The 24,727-nt window shown below is 39.2% G+C and overlaps 1 protein-coding gene across 2 annotated transcripts in view; it reads left to right on the forward strand.

Annotated features, from left to right (window-relative positions):
- The window catches only part of LOC127638777 (voltage-dependent L-type calcium channel subunit alpha-1C-like), a 145,847-nt gene extending 122,413 nt beyond the window's left edge, over positions 1–23,434 (forward strand). Inside the window, exons 29-46 of one of the 2 annotated variants that reach the window (XM_052120501.1) lie at positions 3–86; positions 3,455–3,502; positions 5,350–5,487; positions 6,123–6,188; positions 6,355–6,446; positions 8,219–8,375; positions 8,550–8,677; positions 8,813–8,909; positions 8,997–9,099; positions 9,770–9,871; positions 9,960–10,087; positions 10,416–10,550; positions 12,793–13,133; positions 14,012–14,125; positions 15,079–15,200; positions 15,341–15,438; positions 15,526–15,870; positions 16,925–23,434. In XM_052120501.1, coding sequence (XP_051976461.1) covers positions 3–86; positions 3,455–3,502; positions 5,350–5,487; positions 6,123–6,188; positions 6,355–6,446; positions 8,219–8,375; positions 8,550–8,677; positions 8,813–8,909; positions 8,997–9,099; positions 9,770–9,871; positions 9,960–10,087; positions 10,416–10,550; positions 12,793–13,133; positions 14,012–14,125; positions 15,079–15,200; positions 15,341–15,438; positions 15,526–15,870; positions 16,925–17,275 — 2,649 coding nt within the window. In that variant the 3' untranslated portion in view covers positions 17,276–23,434. The remainder of the gene's footprint in view (positions 1–2; positions 87–3,454; positions 3,503–5,349; positions 5,488–6,122; positions 6,189–6,354; positions 6,447–8,218; positions 8,376–8,549; positions 8,678–8,812; positions 8,910–8,996; positions 9,100–9,769; positions 9,872–9,959; positions 10,088–10,415; positions 10,551–12,792; positions 13,134–14,011; positions 14,126–15,078; positions 15,201–15,340; positions 15,439–15,525; positions 15,871–16,924) is intronic. The other variant, XM_052120502.1, reaches the window with a different exon arrangement.
- Positions 23,435–24,727: the final 1,293 nt, after the last annotated feature.

Raw genomic sequence — 24,727 nt, forward strand, 5'->3', positions numbered from 1 at the left:
AGCATTATTTTGTTGATGCATGGAACACATTTGATGCCCTTATTGTAGTGGGTAGTGTTGTTGATATAGCCATCACAGAGGTTAACGTAAGTAATCTCTCTCTCAATCTGCCTGCCTGCACCCCCCCCTCCCTCTAACCCCCCACCTCACAGACTAACAAAGATGGAGTTGCTTTAACCCTCCACCTGCACACAAAGGCATGTATGACCCTGTATAGCCCTCAGGGTGTTATATTCTGACTTCAGAATCAATATATGGACATTGCATTATTTATTTTTGTTCTGTTGAAAGATTGGAAATTAGTTTGATCAAACTGGAGTTATATATGTTGAGATTTTACTGTTGAGTAAATTAGTTAATCTTCAAAATCTTTGACAGGAGAGCCCAGATTCTCAAAGGAAGTTTGAAATTTGTGTTTGGCAACTTTTTCCATTCTGGTATTAATTGCCATGTTTTGTAGTCTCACAAATATAATATTTATGTTGTCTTTTTCTTTAGATTTTTAGATATGTACAGTAAATATATTTTAGAGAACACTGCTAGTAGGTTTCTGTATATTGAACATTCAATACTGTATATAAGATAACATGGTGTCCTCCTTTTTCTGAGAATATAAGTAAGGGATAATGTACAGACTAGGGCATTATCACACTTATTGCATGGTTATTTACCAAATATATGAATGGGCATGAAATATTTATGTGAGAAATATTTGTATTATGTAAGAAAAAGAGGTTGCATAATGTAAAAAATCAGTTGCATCAGTTCAGTGTAGCAGTCATCATACAAAAAAGTTTGATCGCAGAATGCTGCAACTGACCAATCAGAATCGTGTATTCTTGAGAACTGTGTTATACAGCTATTCTTACAATTTTGCTTACAAGTTTGAAGATTGAAATAGATTACAGGTCCATTTTGAACGACAGAAGGAGTTAAACTGTTCTGGGCTCTCTGATCAAAAGGTGTTTATGAAGGTCATTTATGATTGACAGCAGTTGTGTCGGAGATGTACACCCTGTTGCGTTATACACATCCATTTCAGCACTGACTGGGTTTGGTTAAGAGTTTTCTCTTCATTCAGCATCTGATTTGATCTGAACGCATGACCCAGCATTTTGTTTGGATTAGCCCCCTATTTTATTTAAACTTTTATTTCCTTTGAGAAAACTCTGAGCACTTTTCCATGCTTCATTAACCCGTTAATTAATCTTATTAGCAATCTGAAATATGATATGGATGAATCCGTGCTGATAGCCAGTCCCTTCTCTCAGTGCTACAAGGAGATTAGAGTGAAACTGGACGACTCTGTTCTCCCTTAGAAAAAGCGTTGATGTAACCCCTCCTCCCCCCGAGGCCGCTCTGCTGCTCTCATTGCTTTGTCCTCCCTGCCTATAGGAGGCGCTATCTGATTTGCACTCTCTGATTGGACAGAAGCGGGGGTTGGAGAGATGGGAGTGTTTGCCAGCTCTGTCTTGCTGACGATGCCACATTGCATCCTTCTCTCTGAATGCCTTGTCTTTTCTGTCTCTGTTCTGCATTTTCCTCCCTTTTATCAGCATTTTTCCTCTGTCTCTTTTCTCTTTCTTCTTTGGTGCTCTTGTACACCTGCACAGCATTCGGGGTAGACCTGCTCCCTGTGTCATAATCTAAGGCTAATGCATATGGCCGCAATCACTGAATTGAACCGGCTGAGCCAGTTAAGACATGTTCAGATAACTTATATTGGCCAACAAGTGAACTCATGGCTCTATGTCAGCCGGCTTCCAGGGAGCAGTGCTTACTACCAGTGTGTACCCAATCTCTATTTCTGTGCAATGTGAGATGATGTCTGTGATACTGACCAGTCCTCTAAAAGTGGCTCTGCGTGTAGATTTTATCATGGCAACTGTCTCACACATTTGGGTGCATCTCACGAAAACATGTCCTGGTCACATTTTTATCCCCAAATCAAAAGAATACATTATATTTTGTAAGAACAATTTAAATGTCGCATTCTCCCCAAAGTTATAATAATGTGGATAATATAATAATTGTTTTTTACAAAGTTTTAATTAAAATCAGCTTCAAATGAAGGTAGTATTACAAACTTTGCAATTTAAATAATATATCATTAATTACAGTAATGAAATGGCATTATATTTCTTCTAAACAAGTATAACATTTCTCATTTTTCTTTTGATTTTGGGGTGAAATATGACTGGGACATGTTCTTGTCAGGTTTCATGAGATTCACCCATTTGGAGTAAGTTATACAGTTGACTCAGTTCTATGTCTGTGCTACATGCATGGTTGGGGTTGCCAGATCCTCTACAGCTTGACTACTGTTACATTATGTAATTAATCTAGCACTCAATACTGTTAAAATGTGTTATACTGTTACATGAAAATATAAAGACAGATATTTCTGTCACAGAGTACTGTGGCACTGCAGGGGATTTAGAAATCTGTCTCTCTTCATGTAGAAATTCAACACACACCTACACACACTCTCAGACACGTACATACAGTCACACACAGTAACACACGTGAGATGGACCTGCTGAGAGATTCTTAAAGGGATACTTTACCTAAAAATAAAAATCATGTACACACCCTCACATCGTTTCAAACCAATATGACTTGCTTTCTTGCATGCATTACAAAAGGAGTTATCCAAGCTGCGTTGTCCCTGATCTTCATTCACTATCATTGACATTCTTTGCCATACAATGAAAGTGAATGGTGGGCAAGGAGAGAGCAAAAGGAAAGTCATATAGGTGTGGAATGAAATGGGGGTGAGTAAATGATGACAGAATTACATTTTGGGTGAATTATTCCTTTAAATTGGCTCATGAGAGCTGTCGAATCTGTGAATTTGTCTCCGTGTGTCACTCACTCATCCTCCAGTCTGCGGATGCAGAACAGTGTATGCTCCCTCTCACATGGACCATGTGCTGTAGCGCCCTCAGCTGGCAGAAAGACAGACATGCTATGATGCGTCTCCCCTGCTAGAGACCCAACAGATTTACCTCAGACACATTGAGTGCGTTTACATGCACAAGATATGCTGATAACGAATTCGGCTATTTCAAAAATTGTGACAACACAAGAATAATGTGCTTACATGAGACTAGAAATCATCATCTGATTTTGATGTCAAAACGTAAACAGGCATGCGCACAACACTTGCGCACATTGGATTAGCTGGTAAAGGTGTTTACATGCATAGCGGAATCACGGTAATGGGTACAAATCTACTTGTGGCAATCGTGTTTGCTTCAAATATTTATGCAATCATAATTTAAATGTCTACATGACCATTTTAAGTTATCGGCTTATTAAGAATAATCGGTGTAAGAACGTGCATGTAAACGCGCTCACAGATGGACACACACTGTACACACACACACTTTGTCAGGTGTACTGTTGGTGGTAGGCGCTGCTATAGCTTTCATCTGTCTGCCTTTCTTTGAAGCCAGCTGACCCCTCCTCCTCTCCCCCCTCCTCTGTGGTAAGACCAATGGTACGGACCAATGTAACCAAAATCCCACCTCATTCAATCATCACCTTCTCTACTTGTCCATCACCACCTGTCATTCAGCATGCACACATGTGTTCTTTCTCATCACTGTGGCATTGGACAGGCACATGTATGTGCTGGTAGTTTGTCCATTGCCTTGACCTCTCCCCTCCCCTAGGCTACGATGTTTGTCATTGGTGCGCTGTAGTCACATGATCATTGCTCTTTCTCTCTGTGTGTGTGGTGTGGTGTAGTGTCGGCCCCTGCTGGTCAGCTCTGATATTACAGTTGACCGCCAAGGTGGCAGAGCTCTGAACTCAGCTGGAGGCTTTTGAAATGATGATTTTCTGTGTGATGTCCACATGCATGAAGCTTATCTCAGTTTGTTTGTTTGTTTGTTTGTTTGTTTTGTTTGATGTGTTTAGAAAGCCCAAAAAAGATAAAAAATGAGCTATTTTAAAGCACCTAAACTGTTGATGTGCCCCCCCAAAAGAACTGATGTCACTTTGCTTAAATTAGTTCACATTTACTATATAGTCTAGTAAAAATATGTATAATTTGTCAACATTATGAAACAGCACACTATATAGTAAATGTGACCTCATTTAAGCAAAGTAAAGTCAGGCCCATGGGTGGGGTCATGAGCATCAACAGGGTTTTAAGGTTTTTAAAGGTCAGCAAATTTGCATTCATAGTTACATAGGGGTTAAATTTTATATTTTGGAGAATGGTAAACAAGTGAAGGATGTTTAAGATTATGTTTATGTCCCTGGTTAAGTGACTTTGTTTGTGACATATAAGGGTCAGTCTATCTCAAGTGGTCCAATACAGGTTGCTTGACCATTTTTAATTTTCCTATATATTTTTGGAGTGATTACCTCTATGTATTGGTATTGGAAAGCCACCAGTTTTTTTATTTTTATTTTACTTGGTTTAAACACGGCGGCCATCTTTGTGTCATGGCACATTACCCATTTTGGTTATACATCTGTTTACGGAAACCTCGATATCTCTGCTCAGGATGGTCCTAGCTCCTTGGAACAAAACTGATCTCTAGAGCACATTACAAGGTACATATAAAAATGTTACACATTCTTGTTCCTTAGACTTGGAACTTAAGTCCTAATGTAATGCTCAAGATTGCTCAAAGTTCCACTTTTAGGGTCAATTTACAAGGGAAGGGTCTTTCGTAAAGACTTATTTTTTTAGGGGGTTCCTAGTTCCTAGTATAGTGTGCATGCAGAACATTTCAGGTTTGAGAGTTCTCTCATTATATTGAGCCAAGATATTGAGGTTTCTGTAAACAGCTGTATAACCAAAATTTGTCGTGTGCCTAAACACGAAGATGGCCGTCGTGGACGTTTTGCAATACCAATACATAGGTAATCACTCCAAAAAAATATAGGAAATTGGTCTTCAAAAATTTTAAATGGTCAAGCAACCAACTTTACAATTATTGGACCACTTAAGGTGGACTAACTCATAATAAAGAAGTGTTTTATTTCCGTATATAGTTCAAAGTAGGATACTGTATATATCATGAAATTAGCTGGAAAACTTTAATTTTTGGGGGTTTTGGGGTTTTGGCTGTTGTGGTGGACATCTATAAATGCTTTACATTTATTTGAAATATTGTCATGCTTTCATAAAGCCACCAGACATCTGCTGTGTCTCTGTAGTGTGTAGTGGAAGTGTTTAATATGTCCTTCTAGACATATTAACTTGACTGTGTGTGTGTGTGTGTGTCACCTTGAATTGTTCTGTGTGGTGTACAAATGGTTATGTATACAGTATTATGTTCGTGTCTGCCTATGAACACGCATTTATGTGTGTGTGTCATGCTGCAAAAGGGCCTCCAAAACACTGAAGATAATGCTAGGATTTCAATCACGTTCTTTCGGCTGTTCCGCGTGATGAGGCTGGTGAAGCTCCTGTCTCGGGGAGAGGGCATTCGGACGCTGCTCTGGACCTTCATTAAATCCTTTCAGGTGAGGAGAATGAAATTAGACAGCACCTTCCTGTCTAATTTGATGCCTCTTGGGCAGAATAAGCTGAAGTGTTGTCCAGACTTTATGCCAATTGTCAAAGTCAGGCTATGTGAGAATACATGCCATTTAACACCCTGTAGCCAGTGTAATAACAGACTAACAAATGGGTTTCCTTATTACACATGTCTTTTTGTTTTGCTATTCTAACAAAGCCTATTCAAAGTCAACTTTTATACCAATTTATTTGGGTTGAACATAAAGTTTGAAACCAAGAAATTCACCTATTTTACATTTACTGAAGTGTAGCCTTGTGCTTAGAGCTGATTGGTCCATTGTTTGTGTGAACATTCTGTGGTGACGTGCATTTCACTTCATTTTTTGTTTGTACAGAAGAAAATAAAATGCTGTCATCAGTTGCTTCCAGTGTAGAGGTGATGTTAGAGTGTTAAACAGAACTAAAATTGGCCAATATTCCAACAATTTTCCACTATAATATACACAATTTTCCCTGTTTGTATTTTCTCTGCTGTAATGTGTCTCATACAGAATGTTATATACAAAAACACAAGATGTAGAATGAATGTTAGCTTTGAGTCTTAACTGTACTTGTTTGCTTTCCCTCTCTTTCTTCACAGGCTCTTCCTTATGTTGCTTTGCTTATCGTAATGCTATTCTTCATCTATGCCGTCATTGGAATGCAGGTAAGACCTCGACCCATTTCTTTCCCAACTCTCTCTCTGTTTCTTCCTTAGTTTCTTACTCAAGGACGTTGGGCCTTTGCCCAATATTTTTCAGTCTGTTGTACTTGCTTTAATTGGTTTCCAGTGTTGATGGTGAGTGATCCATGATGTTTCTCTGACTCCACAGATGTTTGGTAAGATTGCCCTGAGGGATAACAGCGAGATAAACCGCAACAACAACTTTCAGACGTTTCCACAAGCTGTTCTGCTGCTCTTCAGGTCAGTTCTACCATTAGCCCTCTCTCATTCTCTCTCTCTTTCTCTCTCTCTTTACATGTATATGCACAGTTTTAATAGAGGTACTGCAGGGTTTTGTGTAGTTGAGCTTCAGTCTTTGTCTGTCTGTCCATCCAAGTATGACACAACGCTTAATTAAATTTTTTGAGGTTGTGTCAGCTCTGAGCAATTCCAGCAATAAGGAAGTGACATTTGCAGTCTAAACATGAAGTTCTCATAGAAAGTACTAATTACCAGTATATCAAACCATTTATATGTATAATCATAAATCCCTGCAGATAGTACAAAAATCTGAGTATTTTCAGTCTAGATGTTTCTATAGTCTAGAAGTTTTTTTTGTTTTTTTTTACAGTTTAGATCAGGGAATTAACTTTGGATGTGACAAAAATGGAAAGAGGAAAAAGCATGCAAAACACTTTTAAACATGTCGCCATCGGTATGGCTTTCTGCTTGAAAAGGCTGCGTTTTAGTCTGCATTCACCGTACAGAGTGAGGGAGCGGCGCTGTCTAGCGGGTGTGTGCAGCAAACACTGAACCGTGGCAATATCCAATGATAAGTATTTGCCATATTACAATTCAAATCGTAAAGTTTGTCAAAATGAGTTCTTCCCAAATGTTGTCTATATATAAGCTTGAAACAGATCAAAGCTAAGTCTGAAACATGGTAAAAGAAAGAGCAATTGATGTTTGATTCTCTGATTGACATCCATATGATTTGATATGAAACACCCATAACTATAATGTCTATAATTCATTATTATGGGTGTTTAAATTAAAAAAAGGGAGACCATTTGTTCATCATTCTTAACATGCGCACAACGCCAAGGCCAGTTAAGGCAGTGGTTCTCAATGGGTTTTGCTTCGGGACCCAGATTTACATTGGACATCAAGAGGCAACCCACAATAGTAAAAAACATTGTACACTGTATTTAATGTATCCTGGGTCACATTTTCTTTTATCTTGCATAGTTTTGTTCATGGTTTTCAAGATAATGCATGTATCAAGTGACATTATTTTTGTTATTGGTGTCAAAAATATAGATTCTAACTAATAGATTATTTAGAATGGAACTATAACGTGTTTTTGTAAATAACAAGATGTTATTGTTACTACTGTAAAATCGTGAAACCGTTTTGTAAGGGTGATGGTGTGTAAAAAAGAGCACAGTGTTGCTCTGTTCCAATTCACTGCTGTTTGTAATGTCGGGGCTGACTGTTTGCGATTTAAATTCTTTTAAAGAGCGATTTAAATAATAAAATTCTCACTAGAATAGTTGAAATGGGCGTTGATGTGCATGCCAGAGATATAGTAGATTAGAGCAGATCAGATCATTAGCACGTGTTGTGCGGTTACACCGCACAGAGAAAATATTAGGAAATCAGATGAGTGTATAAAGTGCTTAACATGAGATTATCGTTAAATTAGCTTCAGCAGTCCTAAATTTAGTTTGGGCTGCCGCCGAAACATTTTCAATGGGAAAACCATGGCGACCCAGTCCAAATAGACCTGCGACCCATCAGTTGAGAGTTGAGTTAAGGTGTTTACATTCTGGATTATCTAGGTCTGTTAGTCCGACTTCACAGAAATCGGACTGGTGCGATTTCAATCGAACTAAAGCATTTACATGACATTTTGAAATGACAAATTATTTTTTTAGTCCATCTGAATATAAAGTGCATGTAAACGTACTGTCTCTCTCTCTCTTTTCTCATTCTTTTGCTGTCTTTCACTGTGAGCGTATGTATTTGTATAGGTGTGCTACAGGGGAGGCATGGCAGGAAATCATGCTGGCTTGTATGCCAAACCGTCCATGTGACAAGGGGTCAGATGTCGGCCCTCCCAGTGAAGACTGTGGCAGCCATTTTGCCATATTCTACTTTGTTAGCTTTTATATGCTTTGCGCCTTCCTGGTGAGTCCTTATTTTACATCAGTATTCCTTCCCAGCAAACAACAAGTGTCCCCACTTGCAGGGCATCTATTACACCTTCCATACAATTTTACCATATCCATAGTAACAGAACTGTGGCTGCATGTGTCATTTAGAGGTTTCATAGCACAATGTGACATCCCTCCTCTCCTACAGATTATTAACCTCTTTGTTGCCGTCATCATGGACAACTTCGACTATTTAACGCGTGATTGGTCGATTCTGGGGCCACATCACCTGGATGAGTTTAAGAGGATATGGGCGGAATACGACCCTGAAGCCAAGTCAGTCACTCCCTGTTTTGCCATCCCTCACAGTTTCTTTCACTACAAGCTGCTGTTTCTAGATCAGTTCACTGATTGTAATGAAAAAGGCCTTACTGTGTTGAGCTTTAAAGTTTAATGGTGATGTAATTGCAGGGGTCGGATAAAGCACCTGGACGTGGTGACGTTACTACGCAGAATTCAGCCTCCCCTCGGATTTGGAAAACTTTGCCCACACAGAGTGGCTTGCAAGGTACACACATTGAAAAAAACACACAAAGCTCACAAACTGCATGAAGCTACCCTCACATTCCCTAACCTACTGTATGTTTGTGTGCAGCGACTTGTGTCGATGAACATGCCTCTCAATAGTGATGGAACGGTGATGTTCAACGCAACTCTATTTGCCCTAGTGAGGACGGCCCTGCGGATCAAAACTGATGGTAAAATCTTTTTGGATGCATCAAGGTTTTTAAACCACTCAGTTATAAATGAAAATAAAGTTACAAAAATTTACTTTTGAGAGGTAGAATGCTGTAATGTATTTATTCTAGAAATATAAGGGACTCAGTACAGCTACAGTTCTTACATTATATGCAGGATTTCAATTACGGTAACATTTAAACCAAAATTTGATCTAAAACCAATGTTTATCAAGCGGCACAGTACTCCATTTCTCTGTTGCAATCAGTTTGATTTACGTGAATGCATGCACATTCCTTTGCATAGTGAGTTTAATGGAGACTCACTTGTGCTAAAGATGAACAATTTCATGGCATGGAAATACTCGCCTGAATTTGAATTAATAAGTTTTCTACATTATAAATAATGGAAAATAACAGGAAAAAGCAAGTTATGCACTGGAGAGTTAATGTAAAATGCTCCTGTGCGCTGGACAGCTTTGGTCATGTTTTTTCCGCTTCCACCATTTTTCAGACAGGTTTTCATGCAAGTCATTTTTGACCAGTGTCGTCACAGACAGAGTTTCTTAATGCGCGCTGCACATATCCTAAAAGTAGTAATCGAATATCACATTTATTATCCATTATAGATTGTTATTGATTTTATCAAATAGTTGTTGCAGCACAAAGTAAAGGTGTATTTGTGTATCAGGTAACCTGGAGCAAGCGAATGAGGAGCTTAGGGCCATCGTGAAGAAGATCTGGAAGAGGACGAGCATGAAGCTGCTGGACCAAGTTGTTCCCCCTGCTGGAGGTGGGTTGGGGGAGAAAGTCACCACAATGTTTGTCTGATCTTTCATCCTTGCAATTTCCTTGAGAGTGTGTGTTGCTTTTCCCAACAGATGATGAAGTAACGGTGGGGAAGTTCTATGCCACATTCCTCATTCAGGAATACTTCAGGAAGTTTAAGAAACGCAAGGAACAGGGCCTGGTTTCCAAAATTGCTCCAAAAACTGCTCTTTCTTTGCAGGTGGGTACAGAAGTCCACACACAGCAGAGAATCAGCATGTTTTTACATGTATGTTTGAATATAGATATGTCTGCCCTTTCAAAAAAATCAAAAATAGCCTCAAACTTGCCGCAAATTTACCGCTTGTTATTTTCGCATGCAAATGAGCTTGTGATTCACTGCAAATGTTTGCCAGAAGTCTGTAGTGGTGAACCTCCGGTAAGCTTTAGGCAACAATGGACAATTTGCCGCAAGTTTGCCGCAAAGCTCATTTGCATGTAAAAATAATCTGTGGCAAATTTGCAGTGAACTCTCAATTTTTGGGTGTGTTTGTGTGTGTTTTGACTAGGCTGGCCTGCGTACACTGCATGATATGGGTCCTGAGATCAGACGAGCGATATCAGGAGACCTGACGGTAGAGGAGGAGCTGGAGAAAGCCATGAAGGAAACCGTTTGTGCTGCCTCTGAGGATGATATCTTCAGGGTAAAGGTCTGATATTGCCTCTTGTTTCCTCTCTCCCACTCTGCTCACATCATCTGCTGCTTCTGCTTCAAAGCTTCTGCCCACCTGCATGGGACCATCGGCCAGACCCGCTGACCAAAGTCATCTAAAAATCATTAGCTTTTATGAGGGTGAAGCTGTCCAGGGATGCTGTAGTAGAGCTGCTGCTTTACAGATTCATTTTCAAGCAATGTAGATCATTAATGTTCATTTGCACAATTGTGTAGTCATTAAATTCATTCTACTTCCATATTAAAGTTTTCACAGGAGTTTTGTAATTCTCAAACTTTACAAGCTAATCATATAAAGATGTGATAGATCATTAGTGAACAGTGCTTTGACCTCATCGTTCTATACAGACAGAGATAAACAAGTCTGAGAGTCACGTAGTATGACAAACGGGTTACCTGCCTGAAAGTGCAAACAGCACCGTCAAGGATGATTCATTTGTTTATTCAGTCATCAGTGATGTTGAGGGACACTTATGGACAATTTAGATAATCACTTAGAACATCACTGCTGTCTGAATACGAGTGCAGAGTGAACTGAGGGAGTGAACAATTTTGTGTTGTCAGTATGTGTGTTTACATGTAAGTGTTGGCCCAATTTACACCTAGAATTACTATTTGTTCCGGGTAATCATCACAAGTCACCACAGGTTGACAGTGCTAAATACTGGTGTAAACGGGGTGCATTGTGTCTTAGATCACTCAAACCACCCTCAAAGCAAGTAATATTATATAGCCTAAATTGATGCTGTATGTTGTTGCAAAGCAACATATCAACTTATTGTGCATTAATATAGACTTCAAATGATCTGTGGTCAACCGAACGTGGCTCAATAAAAATGTTGTGCCCTTTTATTACAAACTGTTTAAACATGGCTGAGGAGGTATGGCTTGAAAAGAAAGCAACTGTAGGATTGAATGAACCAGTATCACACAAGCAAGAGTGCTACGGCACAAACACAAGCAGAGCGATACAAACAGTAAAGCATCCCAGAGCTGTAGGACTGCTATATCAGCACAGTCTGTCTTGGAACGCCTCTTGTCCAGTGAGATTTGAGGACTGGAACTATGTATATGTATACATGCACAAGACTTCACAGAACATCTTTATTATACCCATGTGGCAAGGAGGAGCGCGGGGCCAGGCCGTGATGAGGCACGCCCGGTCCCTAATCAGGCTAATCAAGCCCACAAGAGGGATAAAGGTGACCGGAAGCAGCAGTCCGGGAGAGAGAGAGCTACAGGCAGCTGGCCTGTATGCGTTTGTGTTTACAGTTTGTCTTTGTTTTAATTTCTCATTAAACATTATTTTGATGGATTGTTGGAATCGGGTCTGATACTGCGCTCATGCTTTTGTACTCATAAAATGCTCAGATACCAAAAACAGATACCATCTAACATGCAAATGTCATTGATTAAACATTCAACGCACAAAACAAAATCACAATATGTCCTAGTGTGATTATTAAACTGCAAGTGCTGTGATTTAAATAAATATACAGTCTGCATGTGCTACGTGCTTCAAAGTGAATGTGTGAATTAGGATGCTCATACACTGAAAACAGCATCAGGAGCATCCTTGTGTGTAGTAGATAACAGACAGAAGAGCCCCTTTTCACTCTATATGGTGCAGCACATACAGACTACATATTTATTTATTTTATATTTATTAACTCACAGCCTTTTGTGGTTTAATTATCACTTTGGGTCAGGTAGCGACCTGCTTCTCTGGAGGTGTGAAGATTTATTTCTGCCAAAATAAAAGCTCCTTTTAAATGAAAAAAGTTTAATAAATATGACAGAAATATATAAGTACCATGGAAGGCTGTGCTGCCTGCATGCTGGTTTGACGAGGAGCGTTATCTGTAAATCGGCGAGTACCGGAAAGTATCGGTACTACTCTGTCTGCAAAAAATGTTATTGGGACATCCCTATTTAACACTGATGAATGATTTGAAGTAGTGACAAAATCGGAGACTCTCTCTATGACAGAATCCAATCAAATATCACTGGAACTTTTGATATGTATTTCCAGTTATAAAAGGGCCTTTGAGTGATCTGCAGCCAGTTGCAGGAAACCCCTTAAGTTAAGAAAACACTTAGCAACTATAGCATTGAAATTATAACTAAGGGTTTTCTTAAGAGGCATTTTGCAACTATACACTGTTCATGTAAGTGTTTAGGAGTTTATGTTGATTGTATGTCTGTCTTTGCAGCGATCTGGTGGCCTCTTCGGTAACCACGTCAACTACTACCACCAAAGTGATGGCCACACCTCCTTCCCTCAGTCCTTCACAACACAGCGTCCGTTGCATATCAGCAAGTCCGGGAGCCCCGGCGAGCCCGAATCTCCCTCTCATCAGAAGCTCGTCGACTCCACCTTCACGCCGAGCAGTTACTCTTCCTCTGGATCCAACGCAAACATCAACAATGCCAATAACACTGCCATTGGACATAGATACCCTAAACCTATCGTCAGCACAGTGGACGGACACACAGGGCCACCTCTCGCAACCATCCCACTGCCACGGCCCATATGGTGCTTTCCCAACAAGAGGTAAGGGGGTAAAATGTATTTCGTAGATAAATATGTTTAGATGGGTGAGATAAAGGGTAGATTTTCAGGTTTTTCAGAATCTTCTTCCTGACTATCATTCGTCTCCCCCTTTGATCCCCTCATGTGGACCAGGAGCTGCTACTATGACACTTTCATGCGGTACATTTGACTTAGAGAGACTCATAGAGTGAAACATCATGGTTATGGAGAGTTGCTGTATGCTCTGTCCATACCAAATTCTCACTGCAAAGAGAATTGTCCTCTGATACTGGCAGAATCTGTTAGCGGCTTTCCTGATTGGCTGACAACTGAATAAGCATGCACAAGGCTTATTATTTGCTACTCATACTCACGTTGGTGTTTGTTGTTTAAAGCTCATCCTGTTGTTCATTGCCAGACTGTACTGTAGGGGCTCTTCATTTAGACACAATTACAAACTCATCAGTTACACATAAAGCTCTGCATACTATTAAATTAAAAATTACAATCCACAGAACAGGACACACCCAAATCTGGTCTTGATGAATTGCCCCTTGGTAAACAATTTATCCTCTGAAATCTAGAATCATAAGGTTTCTATGCCAAAATAATAGCAGTGCTTCTGTAATGTGACACATTAACTTAAAACTGCTATGTAAGGTTTGTGGTTAGACACTGGACACTACAGCAACCAAACCTTAAGCTGCTACGCTTGATTGTGTGCACATTAGTACAGCCTTATGAGAGAGCTTGAGGAGAAAATAACTGCTGTTATCTGTATGTGAAGGTCTGGGTTATTTGCTTTGCTGATGTTTCTGAAACATTTGCTCTTTTGCAGAGTGACAGGATTATATGCTCATAGTTCACGTGTGTGTGTGTGTGTGTGTGTGTGTGTGTAGCTCTGATTCCAGTGACAGTCGTCTCCCTATAATACCGCGAGAAGCATCCACAGATGAGACGTATGATGAAACATTTCTAGATGAGAGAGATCAGACCATGCTCTCAATGGACTTGTAATACTTCTTCTCCTGCCTCTCTGTTCTTCACCTAGATTTATATGAGAATGTTTAATGAAGGAATAAGTAGTAAGAAGCTGTGCGTTATAGTGATTTCACCACCTTTAAAGAATGGTGTTTGGTACAACACAAATTTAGTTGTGTCATGGACAAATAAGGGTGTCCGAGGTGATAAAAATTAGTAATATTTTAAAACAAATGTCAAGTCCATTCAAATTTAATCTTTGAGTCAATGTTGGTTTCACAATTTTTTGAAAAACATTTCTGTAATGCTCTACCAAAGATTTGATTTTATGACTTTTATACACTGTATGCAACTTAATCATTAATTTACAAAAAGTTTGGTTAAAATATATTTTTGCAATTTTATCATGATATTTGCGTGAAGAGTGAAGTCAAGAAGTTCTCACGAGTTACACAAAATGACCTGAAAATTTTTTCAAAATAATGATTTTTTTATTATTATTATTATTTATTTATTTTACCTCACAAACAGTCTTGAGGGTTTAAAGGGGACCTCTCTGTTGTAGTTAAATGAGCAACACAAAAAAAAAGCCCTAAAATCCTGTGGACTGTGGTAAAATCACTGTAATGCAGACAGCCTTGAATAAAATATTGATTTTATAAAACAGTGGCAAGAACAAACACACCAATGTTCAAAAATATAATGACATTCATTAATACTAATATTCACAATAAACAGTTATATATATTATTAGCCCAATTGTAAGCAGTTTACAGTTCCCAAGTAATGTAAAAATAACTGATTTTTTTTATGACTTGCCACAGTAGTATAATTTTCAAATCGTGCATATATCAGTTACAATGGTACACGGCTTATTCGATCACATTTTTAGAGAACATCTGTTTTGTAAATAAATATGGTTGTCTTTTCAGAAATGTATTTCAATGTTCTGTCCATAATACTTTGAATGTGTGTCTGGGGGTAGGTTGGAGTTTCAGGATGAAGAGAGCAAGCAATTGGCTCCCATGGAAGAGGCGGATATGGGAGAGGAGAGGAGGCCATGGCAATCTCCACGGCGACGAGCATTTCTCTGTCCCACTACACTGGGTAAGAATCCCACACATTCATTACACTGAATACATGTCATCAATATCAATGCAGTCACTCGCTTTGTAGTTTCAAATGTATTGTGGAGTAAAATGGAGGGGAATTTTAAATTCTTTAACCGCACATATGTACACACACAGGTCGACGGTCTTCCTTTAACTTGGAGTGTCTGAGAAAGCAGAGCAGACCTGATGTTTCTCAGAAGACAGCACTACCACTGCACCTAGTACATCATCAGGTGAGCTTATAGACACAAACACGTTTGACACTCTAGTGCTTTGATTTCTGTTTTTTATTAAAAATATTCAAATTTTTGTATTTGAAGGCTTTGGCCGTGGCGGGGTTGAGTCCCTTGCTGAGACGGAGTCATTCTCCGACTTTGTTCACGCGTCTGTGTTCTACACCCCCTGCGAGTCCGAGCGGCCGTAGTGGGGGAGGGCCGTGCTACCAGCCGGTTCCGTATCTCCGGCTAGAGGGCAGCGGATCATACGAGAAGCTCAATAGCAGCATGCCATCTGTGAACTGCAGCACATGGTACAGTGACAGTAATGGCAACCACAGTGGGGCCGGGCACAGGACACAGCGGCCCGTGTCCCTCACGGTTCCTCCAATCACACGCAAAGACTCTACATCCCTGGCACACGGGAGCGCCTGCAGCCTTGTGGAGGCGGTAAGGAGCACTTTCCCTCTCACATAAGGTACATTCACAGTGACAGCAGTTTGCTGTGACAAAGCAACCAGAAGTCATTAATTGTCTGTGAGAGTTGGTGATTTAAGGTGACTACACAATTAATGAAAATGGCAAGTTGAGCGGCTTAACTTATGGGAACTGACAATGCGAGTGCAGACAGTGAAGCTCACTCCAGATACAGCTGGATACTCTAGTCGAATTTGAATGCCTACTAGAGGCCAACTGTACATCAACTTGGTCTCCAGCAATTTAATCACTGTCAGATTGAATGCAACTTTACACCATGTCCTGCCAGACACAATACGGTAAACCCAAAAACATGTCCTATGCAATTATGCGAATGCAGATGCTTCTACCTGCACAAGCTCAATTTTGTTGTGCCATTACATTCCAAAATGTGTCAGACCATATTCTGCATTCTCAATGCAGCTGCAAGGGTTTAGCGTACTACCATGAGTTTTCTTATTCAGGTCAACTGCTGTCAAGGCAGAGCAACAGTTTGATAAGGGTACTGTTGAGCACGAAAATTAATCAACAATTTTATAGCAACTTACCTGAATAATAACACATCTGGTTTAATGGCACAAACATTTGAAGGCAACTCTATCAACCCCATGAGTTCTGAGGTTTTTTACTACCACAGTAATGCAAAAACACCCGTTAAGCATGGTCAACCGGACTCTACGTTGGCCTAATGTATGGGTCTGAGTACTCGTACCAGCATAAAGTATGTTTCTGGCCTAAAGTAGCAAACGTTTTTGTCCTAACCAGCTGCAACCTGCGACAAGACATTTTGTCAGTGGCAAGTGGCTTGGTTTCTGTTTTGTTGGGTAGCTCCACTCACAGTTAAATCTCATTGGGCTCCACATAGACATTAAATATGTTCTTATTGGCTGTGATTTTGTCATGTTGCACAGGATTCTGACTCTGTGTTAACTTGTTGCACCTGGTTGGATCACATGACTTTTCTGTCTCCGTCTCATGACTGTTCCTCTTTCTCCCTCTCTTGTCTTTTATTTCTTGCTCTATTCAGGTGTTGATATCTGAGGGTTTGGGTCGCTATGCACAGGATCCCTCCTTCATCCAGGTAGCAAAGCAGGAACTTGCAGATGCCTGTGACATGACCATGGAGGAGATGGAGAACGCTGCCGATAACATTCTCAATGCCAATGCCCCGCCGAACGCCAACGGAAACCTGCTACCCTTCATACAGTGCAGAGACACTGGTTCGCAGGAGTCTCGTTGCAGTCATGCACTGGGGCTCTCAATGGCCACTGGGCCTGATGAGCTACTGGGGGCAGAGTTAGACCACTCTGAGGGGGAGGGGCAGCGGAACAGCACTCTGATTGAGGATGAGGACATGGAGTGTGTGACGAGTTTGTAGGGGGAACAGCAGCACAGAGGACTTCCTGTGTCTTAGCCCAGCTCTCTCGGAGGACACTGCTGTCCTTCAGTCTGACTCGTCTGTTGAGTGTAACTGCTGTAGGGGTATAAGGCCATTCTGCTTCGCTGAAACCGAGTTGGTTTTTAGTTGTCTGTGTTTGCGAGAGCACGAGCGAGTAGGCGCGTGTACGTGTTTGTTTGTGTGTGTGTGTGTGTGTGTGTGTGTTTCTAAAGTGCCTCACAGTTCTCACAACCTTGATTAAGGGATTGCAGTAAGGAAGAAATTAAAAAACCCTGACTGAGCAGGGGATGAAGGGAAAAGATGTGCTGTTGCTCATTGAGTGGGATCCGTTTGCTGGGCGCCTGTGGGACATAGCGAGTCCTGTGTGTGATGGAAGTCACCTTTAAGACTTAACAGGCCCCTCCTCCTCTCCTGCCGTTCTTCAGCGTGGCTGTGGTGCTGAGCAGGTGGATCATGAGGGCTGAGGCTGGAGTTTTTCGTCCCGGTGCCATCGCAAGTTCGAGATACTCAGAGAGAAATACCGGACAAACTGGATCGGTGAACACCACTCAGATACAGCCGCTCTCTCTCCTTTTACGGGGCTGTCCTTCCGTTCATCAGGAGAAGTGCCGTTTGCTACCACCCTCACATCACTCTTCTCCTTTAAAAAAAATGTTTTTCTTTATGACTTTAGTTGCGTTTTGGATTTATGATTTCTACACGCAGTTCTCTAGTTAAGCTTGCACATAGCTTTTCAGTTATTAGTGGAAAGACTGATCTCCCTGAATTTCTCTCTCTTATGTACCGGTACGGCTTTGAGGTAGCTGCTAGCTGTGAAAGGTACAGGTCATTGTATCAGTGGCCTTTTATTCCAAATCCACTTCTGTATTCTGGAAAAAAAAAAATAGCTGGGGGGTGGGGTACTTGTAACATTGTTTTTCTTGCATATTGATTTTTTTTTCTAAATTATTATTATTATTGAAGGCATTCAAGATGTTTATGCCGGATGCAGTGTTGTATTTCTGAAAGATGTGACTCTAATGCCTCGTACAGAAAAAACAATATTTATTTATTTATTCTTGTCAGAGTTGAAGCATGTTCAGAGGGGTTCAGTCTGTCTTATGATGTTTATAGGTTGCTCACAAGCTGTAATTGAGCAGTGTAACTCACCTGCATGCAGGTAGCACTGGCAGGTCTCATGGTTTCCCTTACTGCTGTTGGATTGGACTCATGTTTGTTCCGAAACTACTGACGTTTCCTCACTGCTGATCTACAAAAACATTCAACAATGTTATTGAAACGCTGTGATTCTGTCATTGATCCCGCCTGCTCCACACAGGAAACAGCAGAGCTCCTGAAGGTCAGTCAAGGTGCCCTTTGAGGAGAGAGGGTGGAGTTTTCAGGGATGTCTGGGTAGCGCATCATTTTAAAAACTCTAATGTAGTTCTCACAGGGCTAAATATATTACCATCATACCAACTCAGCAGTATCATAATCATACAAAGTTATTAATTACTATTATTATTATTATTACTACTATTATCGTTAAGAATATTTTTTTTTTTACTGCTGGGGTTTAGCACTGTATCCATGCAGTTTGGCAAATACAACCTACTTTTTGATCTATTATGCAAATAAGCATTAGCTTTGTGTTGGTAGTGTGTAAACAGGATGAGGGCATCCACTAAACACATCCACTAATGAAAACCCTGACCAATCCGCTTCCAGGAGTCTTTGTTTATGATTATATGAATCTCTCTTTCCATATATGAATAGATAATTTACTATTTTTGTCTGGCTGAATCTTTCTTGTTTTTATACCGAATGTCCTGGATTTGCCTGGTGTTTCATTCCAGGACCTGGACAATGAAATCCTGCATTACATACATACCTATTTTAATTTATTTTACCGGCCCTGTGCTTTTGTTTACGAATAAGATCCTGGATGTTTACAGGAGGTCACTGCTCTGAAGATAATGCAAAGCTTGTGAAAAAAAAAAAAAATGGAAAAATGTAGCCAGAACCCACCTGCTCTGTTCCAAAGCCACCACCACACCACATCTCCTACACACACGTGCCATGTGTCATTGTGCGGCTGCCCCAGGCATAAATTGAGGCCTTGGTTGTGAATGTGTGTGTCTGAGTGTGTTTATCCGAGTTTAGTATATGCAGAGTGCAGAACTGAGTATGTATGTGTGCAAGTATTCATGTGTGGTACGAACGCTGTGTTTGTATTAGTGTTTAGTATATGCAGAATGAGTGTGTGCGTGCATGCGTATGTGCTTGCATAACACAAGATATGCAAAAACAATGCAATAACTTTGACTGTACAACAGTTTCATTCAGAACTACAGCTGTACAAAAATTTAAGATATCTAGAGAGAATATATTCACTGTTGTGTATCAAGTTACAGAACTTTAAATTGAAGAAACCTGTCATACTTGAAATCGGGTGCATTTGAGTATTGAGTCTTTTGAAATAATCTTGTGCGGGTCAGTTTGGTTTGATGTTTTTTTCTTCTGTTGGTTTAAATTATCCCTGCATGAGGATTATTTTGGTGTGCCAAGCTTTTAATAACTTTTTTTGGTTTTCATCTTAAACATTGAGGAAACACCGATGATGATGAGGAGTCTAATGAATCATGAAGGTGTAAATAGAGATGGAGGAGAGATGCGTCTTGTGGTGTGAAACTGATTTTGCATATCTTGTGCTCATCCAGCTGAAAGGTGCATGATACGCAAGAGCAGCTCTCTTTCACTTTTTCCTATTACTTTCCCTCTTTCCTTGTTTTCTTTCCATTCACTCACCCTCCTGTTTTTCAGCAGACATCACAGTGAAAGTCTTATTTCAGTACCCACGCAGGTTTACAGGCTTGCTTTGATTTCAGTGTGAATTTTGTTGGTCATTTACCTGAATTATCGCCATTTGTGAGGCTGCCATGAAATATTAGAAATCCCATCGATTTTATGGGTAATTTTTCATGTCTCATGGACAATCTGCATTTTGGGGAGGATACTTGATCTGAATGGGGATACTTGAGGTCTGAAAAATGGACCTAGCAGACAGGCTCCTCCTCTCCGGTCATTAGCCAATGATTGTATATTTTTCTATACTATAGAGAAGAATTACCACACACAAGAGAAAATATAAACATCTATATCTGCTGAATGTCAGGGTTGAGAATGTATGTAGTGACTTATACGTATAGATAGAAATTACATTTTTTGATATAGAGAATTATAGAGTAAAGCATTCGTATTCACTGCAGTAGCTTCTTTTGAAATTCCAGTTGTACGATGGCCTATTAAGCCGGACGATTGGGCGTTCATCGAGGGAGGAGTGCAATGAGATTAATCATGTGATTTAGGATCGCAGGGCTTTTCAAAGCTGCTTTATTTTAAATTGACACATCACATTCCTTTCTGAGCACATGCACACGATAGAACAGTCTGGATAAGCTTCAACATTCATTACACAATAACAGCCCCTGTAATGAATGAAATGCTGAGCATCGGCAAATGAAAAGATGGTGGGTCTACCAGAGACTGCCTGAGACTGCCCAAATCATTTAAATGTAGCTTTCCTTCTCTCAGAGAATCACAAGTTATTTTATATATTTGAATATATGAGAAATATATATCAAATGGATATTTAGATGTTACACACTTGTAAAGGGTACAGCCAAAGTTGGATGGGGAAGGGTGGATCTGTCCACTGATGGACTCTTGATTGGTTGCGGTGTATTATTTAGTTTACTATTTGTAGCAGAGGCAAGCACACAAGTTTTCCCGAGAATATAGTTAAAGTTGTAAAAACAATAAGCGACTGAAAGATCTTGCTTTGTATCTTTTTGGCAACATGGACTGATTTAAAGCGTGATGTGTTTGGAAATGTACAACCCTCGTAAAATAGGAAAACAGACTTTTTTTTGGTTTTGTATTGTTGGAAATAATCCATTTTAAATGAGCAGCAATGATACATGATTGAAATCCTTCAAATCCACAACATTTTACAGTAAACTGCAGTACTACTTACCAAGTTTTTCCAAGGCATTTTACTGTAGTTTCTTTATATTAGGGTGATCGTTTTTATTTGGACGCATCCGGTAATGAAGGACCAATAAGGGTTTCCTTTAAAGGAAAGATTTTCAAAATGTTAATATTAATTAGCGGATTTATTAAGGAAGTCTGTATTCCAAGCATTTGGCTGGGCAGTCCTGCGTATGGTTTTCTGGGTTAGCGTGCTTTTACGGAAACTCTGCATGTATCAGACTGAAGGAACGTGCTGTGGGGTTGACCTTTGACCCAGAGATAGCCTGGACAGGTGCAATGTCTGCCCTCTGGTTTATCCTTTGTGTAGCACGTATCTCTAATGTCCTCCTTTTATACGACTGTTAATTTGATATTATAATAAGTTAATGTAGTACGTTAATGAGTTTTAACGATTAACTAAAAGCTTTTGTGGTGATGCAATAATCACAATTTGCACATTTAAACCACATTTAGTTTGATACATCTTACACATAATCAAAGGATGAATTTATGCATAGATTTTAGATTGTGTAAATATTAATTTCGCCCTAAGCTCAAAATGTCAATCTTGCCATAGTTTCATTAAGACAGATGGGATGATACATGACTGCAGATTTGTTTCTTTTCCTGCAGAAGGCAAGACAGGTCTTCAGGTGTGCGTTAGCATTAATATCAGTGTTTTTGATACACTGATGACATTTGGAACCCAAATTCATGGGTAGGTTAGTATTATTGTGTTGTTTTCCAGTACAAATATCAAGTTAATACGACTTGTTCAGAGAATGTATCTTGAAATATGTTTTTATTACCACAATCGCAAATAGTTTTTTTTTGTATTGTTTTAAGCAAAAACCAATTTGGTGAGGCTAATGCTTAAAACCCCACATATATTTAAGGATATTTATATATTTTACTGGAAAGCATGACAAAAATACTTATTTAGAAAATGATTGCAGAATGCGGAAGAGTTTATCTAAACCAATAAGAGGCTTTTGAGTGACATTTCCCCGCCTCCAGTTCCACCCTGTGAATGTAGCACTAGAGACCAAAAGAGATGTGTGGAACATTAAAGATTTTAATGAGGAGCTCTTAAAGGTTGTACAAGTACTTATTGCACAAATTTATATGTATGGCTGAAGTGAAATGTTTTAACAATTTATTTCAATCACATCCTGCTTTCTGCAGAGGAGAAGAAAATGTTTTGATTGAGTCGAGTGTATCGAGCTTTGGCCGAGTTGCTTTCTACTGGTTGGTTCTCTCTTTCTCTAATGGGTGGCAGGACTGAGGGAGATAATTTATTGACAGCACCGCAATGCAACCCGTGGTTCTTTATGTCTAGAGCAATGTTATAGAAACTGTAATCTGTGTTACACTATTGTTCCAGCATTTGGGGGCTGATTTGGTTCATGTTTAACTATCAAAGATGAGTCATCACACACAAAGGGAGGAATTTTAGAACAGATTGTCTCTATTGTTTTATTTTGATGACCACTTGAGCAGCTTTCGTAGTTTTAATTATGACGGTGTGGATGGGATATGTAGTCTTGAGGTCCTGAGTTGGATGTTAAATTTAAGAGCTGAACAGAACTAAATTAGATGTGTCTTGTGCTTTTGGTAGACTTCGAAGGCATCAGTGCTGACCATTCAGGTCTCTCAAGAAACACCGTCAGAGGTCATTCATATTTTGGTATATTTAATCAACTTTAGAGCCCAGGTGTTATTGAAACCTCAGTGAGACGTCTGCATGGTCTGTCATTCCCTCCTTTTGTTTCATTTCCATCATTCATTTGTTCATTTAGATTTTAAAAGAACACGCTACGTAAATCTGAAGATTAAATCACTTTTTCTACTCCTATTTTCAAAAAAAAAAACTAAAAAAAGTGAAAATAAAAACCAACAAAAAAAAAATTTGATTTGTAAATAAGTAATTGTACAGTTTGTATCTGTATCTGTCAGTCTGTCTTTGGTGACAGAGTGTGTCTTGCTTATAACGCACGCTACCAGTAAATAAAAACGAAAAAAATATCTTTAGATTGTATGGTTCTTGACAGGAAGTTTTAAATTAATCTCTGCTGTATATTCCTGTAATATTGCATTTTTATCTGAGGAATGATGTTATTAAAGAATTGCAAATAAATTGAATTTCCTAATGTTTGGTTCTTCATGTGCTGTCTTAGGGGTGTGCAGCAAAGCCACTATCTGTATTTGGATAGAACCGGATGTAGGCATGGAAGGAAGTGTGTCAAAACGTATTTAAAAATGTAATTCTCTTACATTTAGGCTATAGCTTCTGTATATTAATTATGCCTCGGATAGGCCCATTTAAATACAATTATATTATGGACATTTTTATTTTTTCTCACCAGATAAAGCTGGATAGTAGGCTACATACTTTGATTTCTCCTGGTTTTTCGGAAATTAATGTCTGTGCAGTGTGCAAGAAACAATGTTATTCTAGAGGCACGATGTGTCAAGCCATTATAAAATGTCAATTGCACATTTTACAGTGAATATTATATACAAAATGAAAAGTAATTAATATAGCCTACACACTGTAAATCTCTATCAGAAAGTTTTATGATACTATTTTTTTGCTCACATTTTGTGGAGGACATAATTCAATTACACATGCAGAATTAGTGAAATAAAGTGGAATAAATTGAAAGATGGAGCCTCTATATATTTCTAGAAATGAAAAGCTATAAATAATGTGCATGTTTTGTTTTTTTAATCCTCTGTGTGAAGGAATATTCTGAATAGATTTAAAGTATTTAAACATTTTTGGAATAAAGGATTAACCAGACAATTACAATAATGTGGATATAAATATGGTCAATTTACAGTCAAGCTCCACTATAAAATCATCACTTCTTTGGTCAGGAATTAAACATGGTATAAAACATCCTTGCGTGTGAATTGTGTGAAACATTTGTTGTTAATATGATCAGACATTTCAAACGAAATTTCAAGTGGAAAATGTGTATGAAATAGTTAATACTCTTTACAAGCTTAGATTTCTAAGACGTGCACAATGAACAGAGACTGCGGCCATACGATCTGAACTTTAAAATCACCATGCGCATTTTCATTCACAAGGTTTGCACTGTAGTAATATTGGCTTCACAGACTCATCATTGCTTTTTAATTTTCTGTTTAAAATATCGCTTTATACCTGTGCTTGTTGGATGATCAGAATATTTATTTTATTATTCGGATGAATTTGTTATACGTTTTGAAGTCATTATTCGTGCTATTCTGAATAATCCCTATGCTGCATCCTATGAATGCTGGGAACACTAAATACAATGGTGAATTACGGATGGTTTCATGCTCTAATTTCTTCTGCAGTGTCTCACAGGTAAGATCACACCAAGTGTAAGTGTAGGTAAGAGAAAAAAAAACACCATTCTTACAGCCAGA

Source organism: Xyrauchen texanus, chromosome 47, assembly GCF_025860055.1.
Source record: "Xyrauchen texanus isolate HMW12.3.18 chromosome 47, RBS_HiC_50CHRs, whole genome shotgun sequence".
Taxonomy (NCBI): domain Eukaryota; kingdom Metazoa; phylum Chordata; class Actinopteri; order Cypriniformes; family Catostomidae; genus Xyrauchen; species Xyrauchen texanus.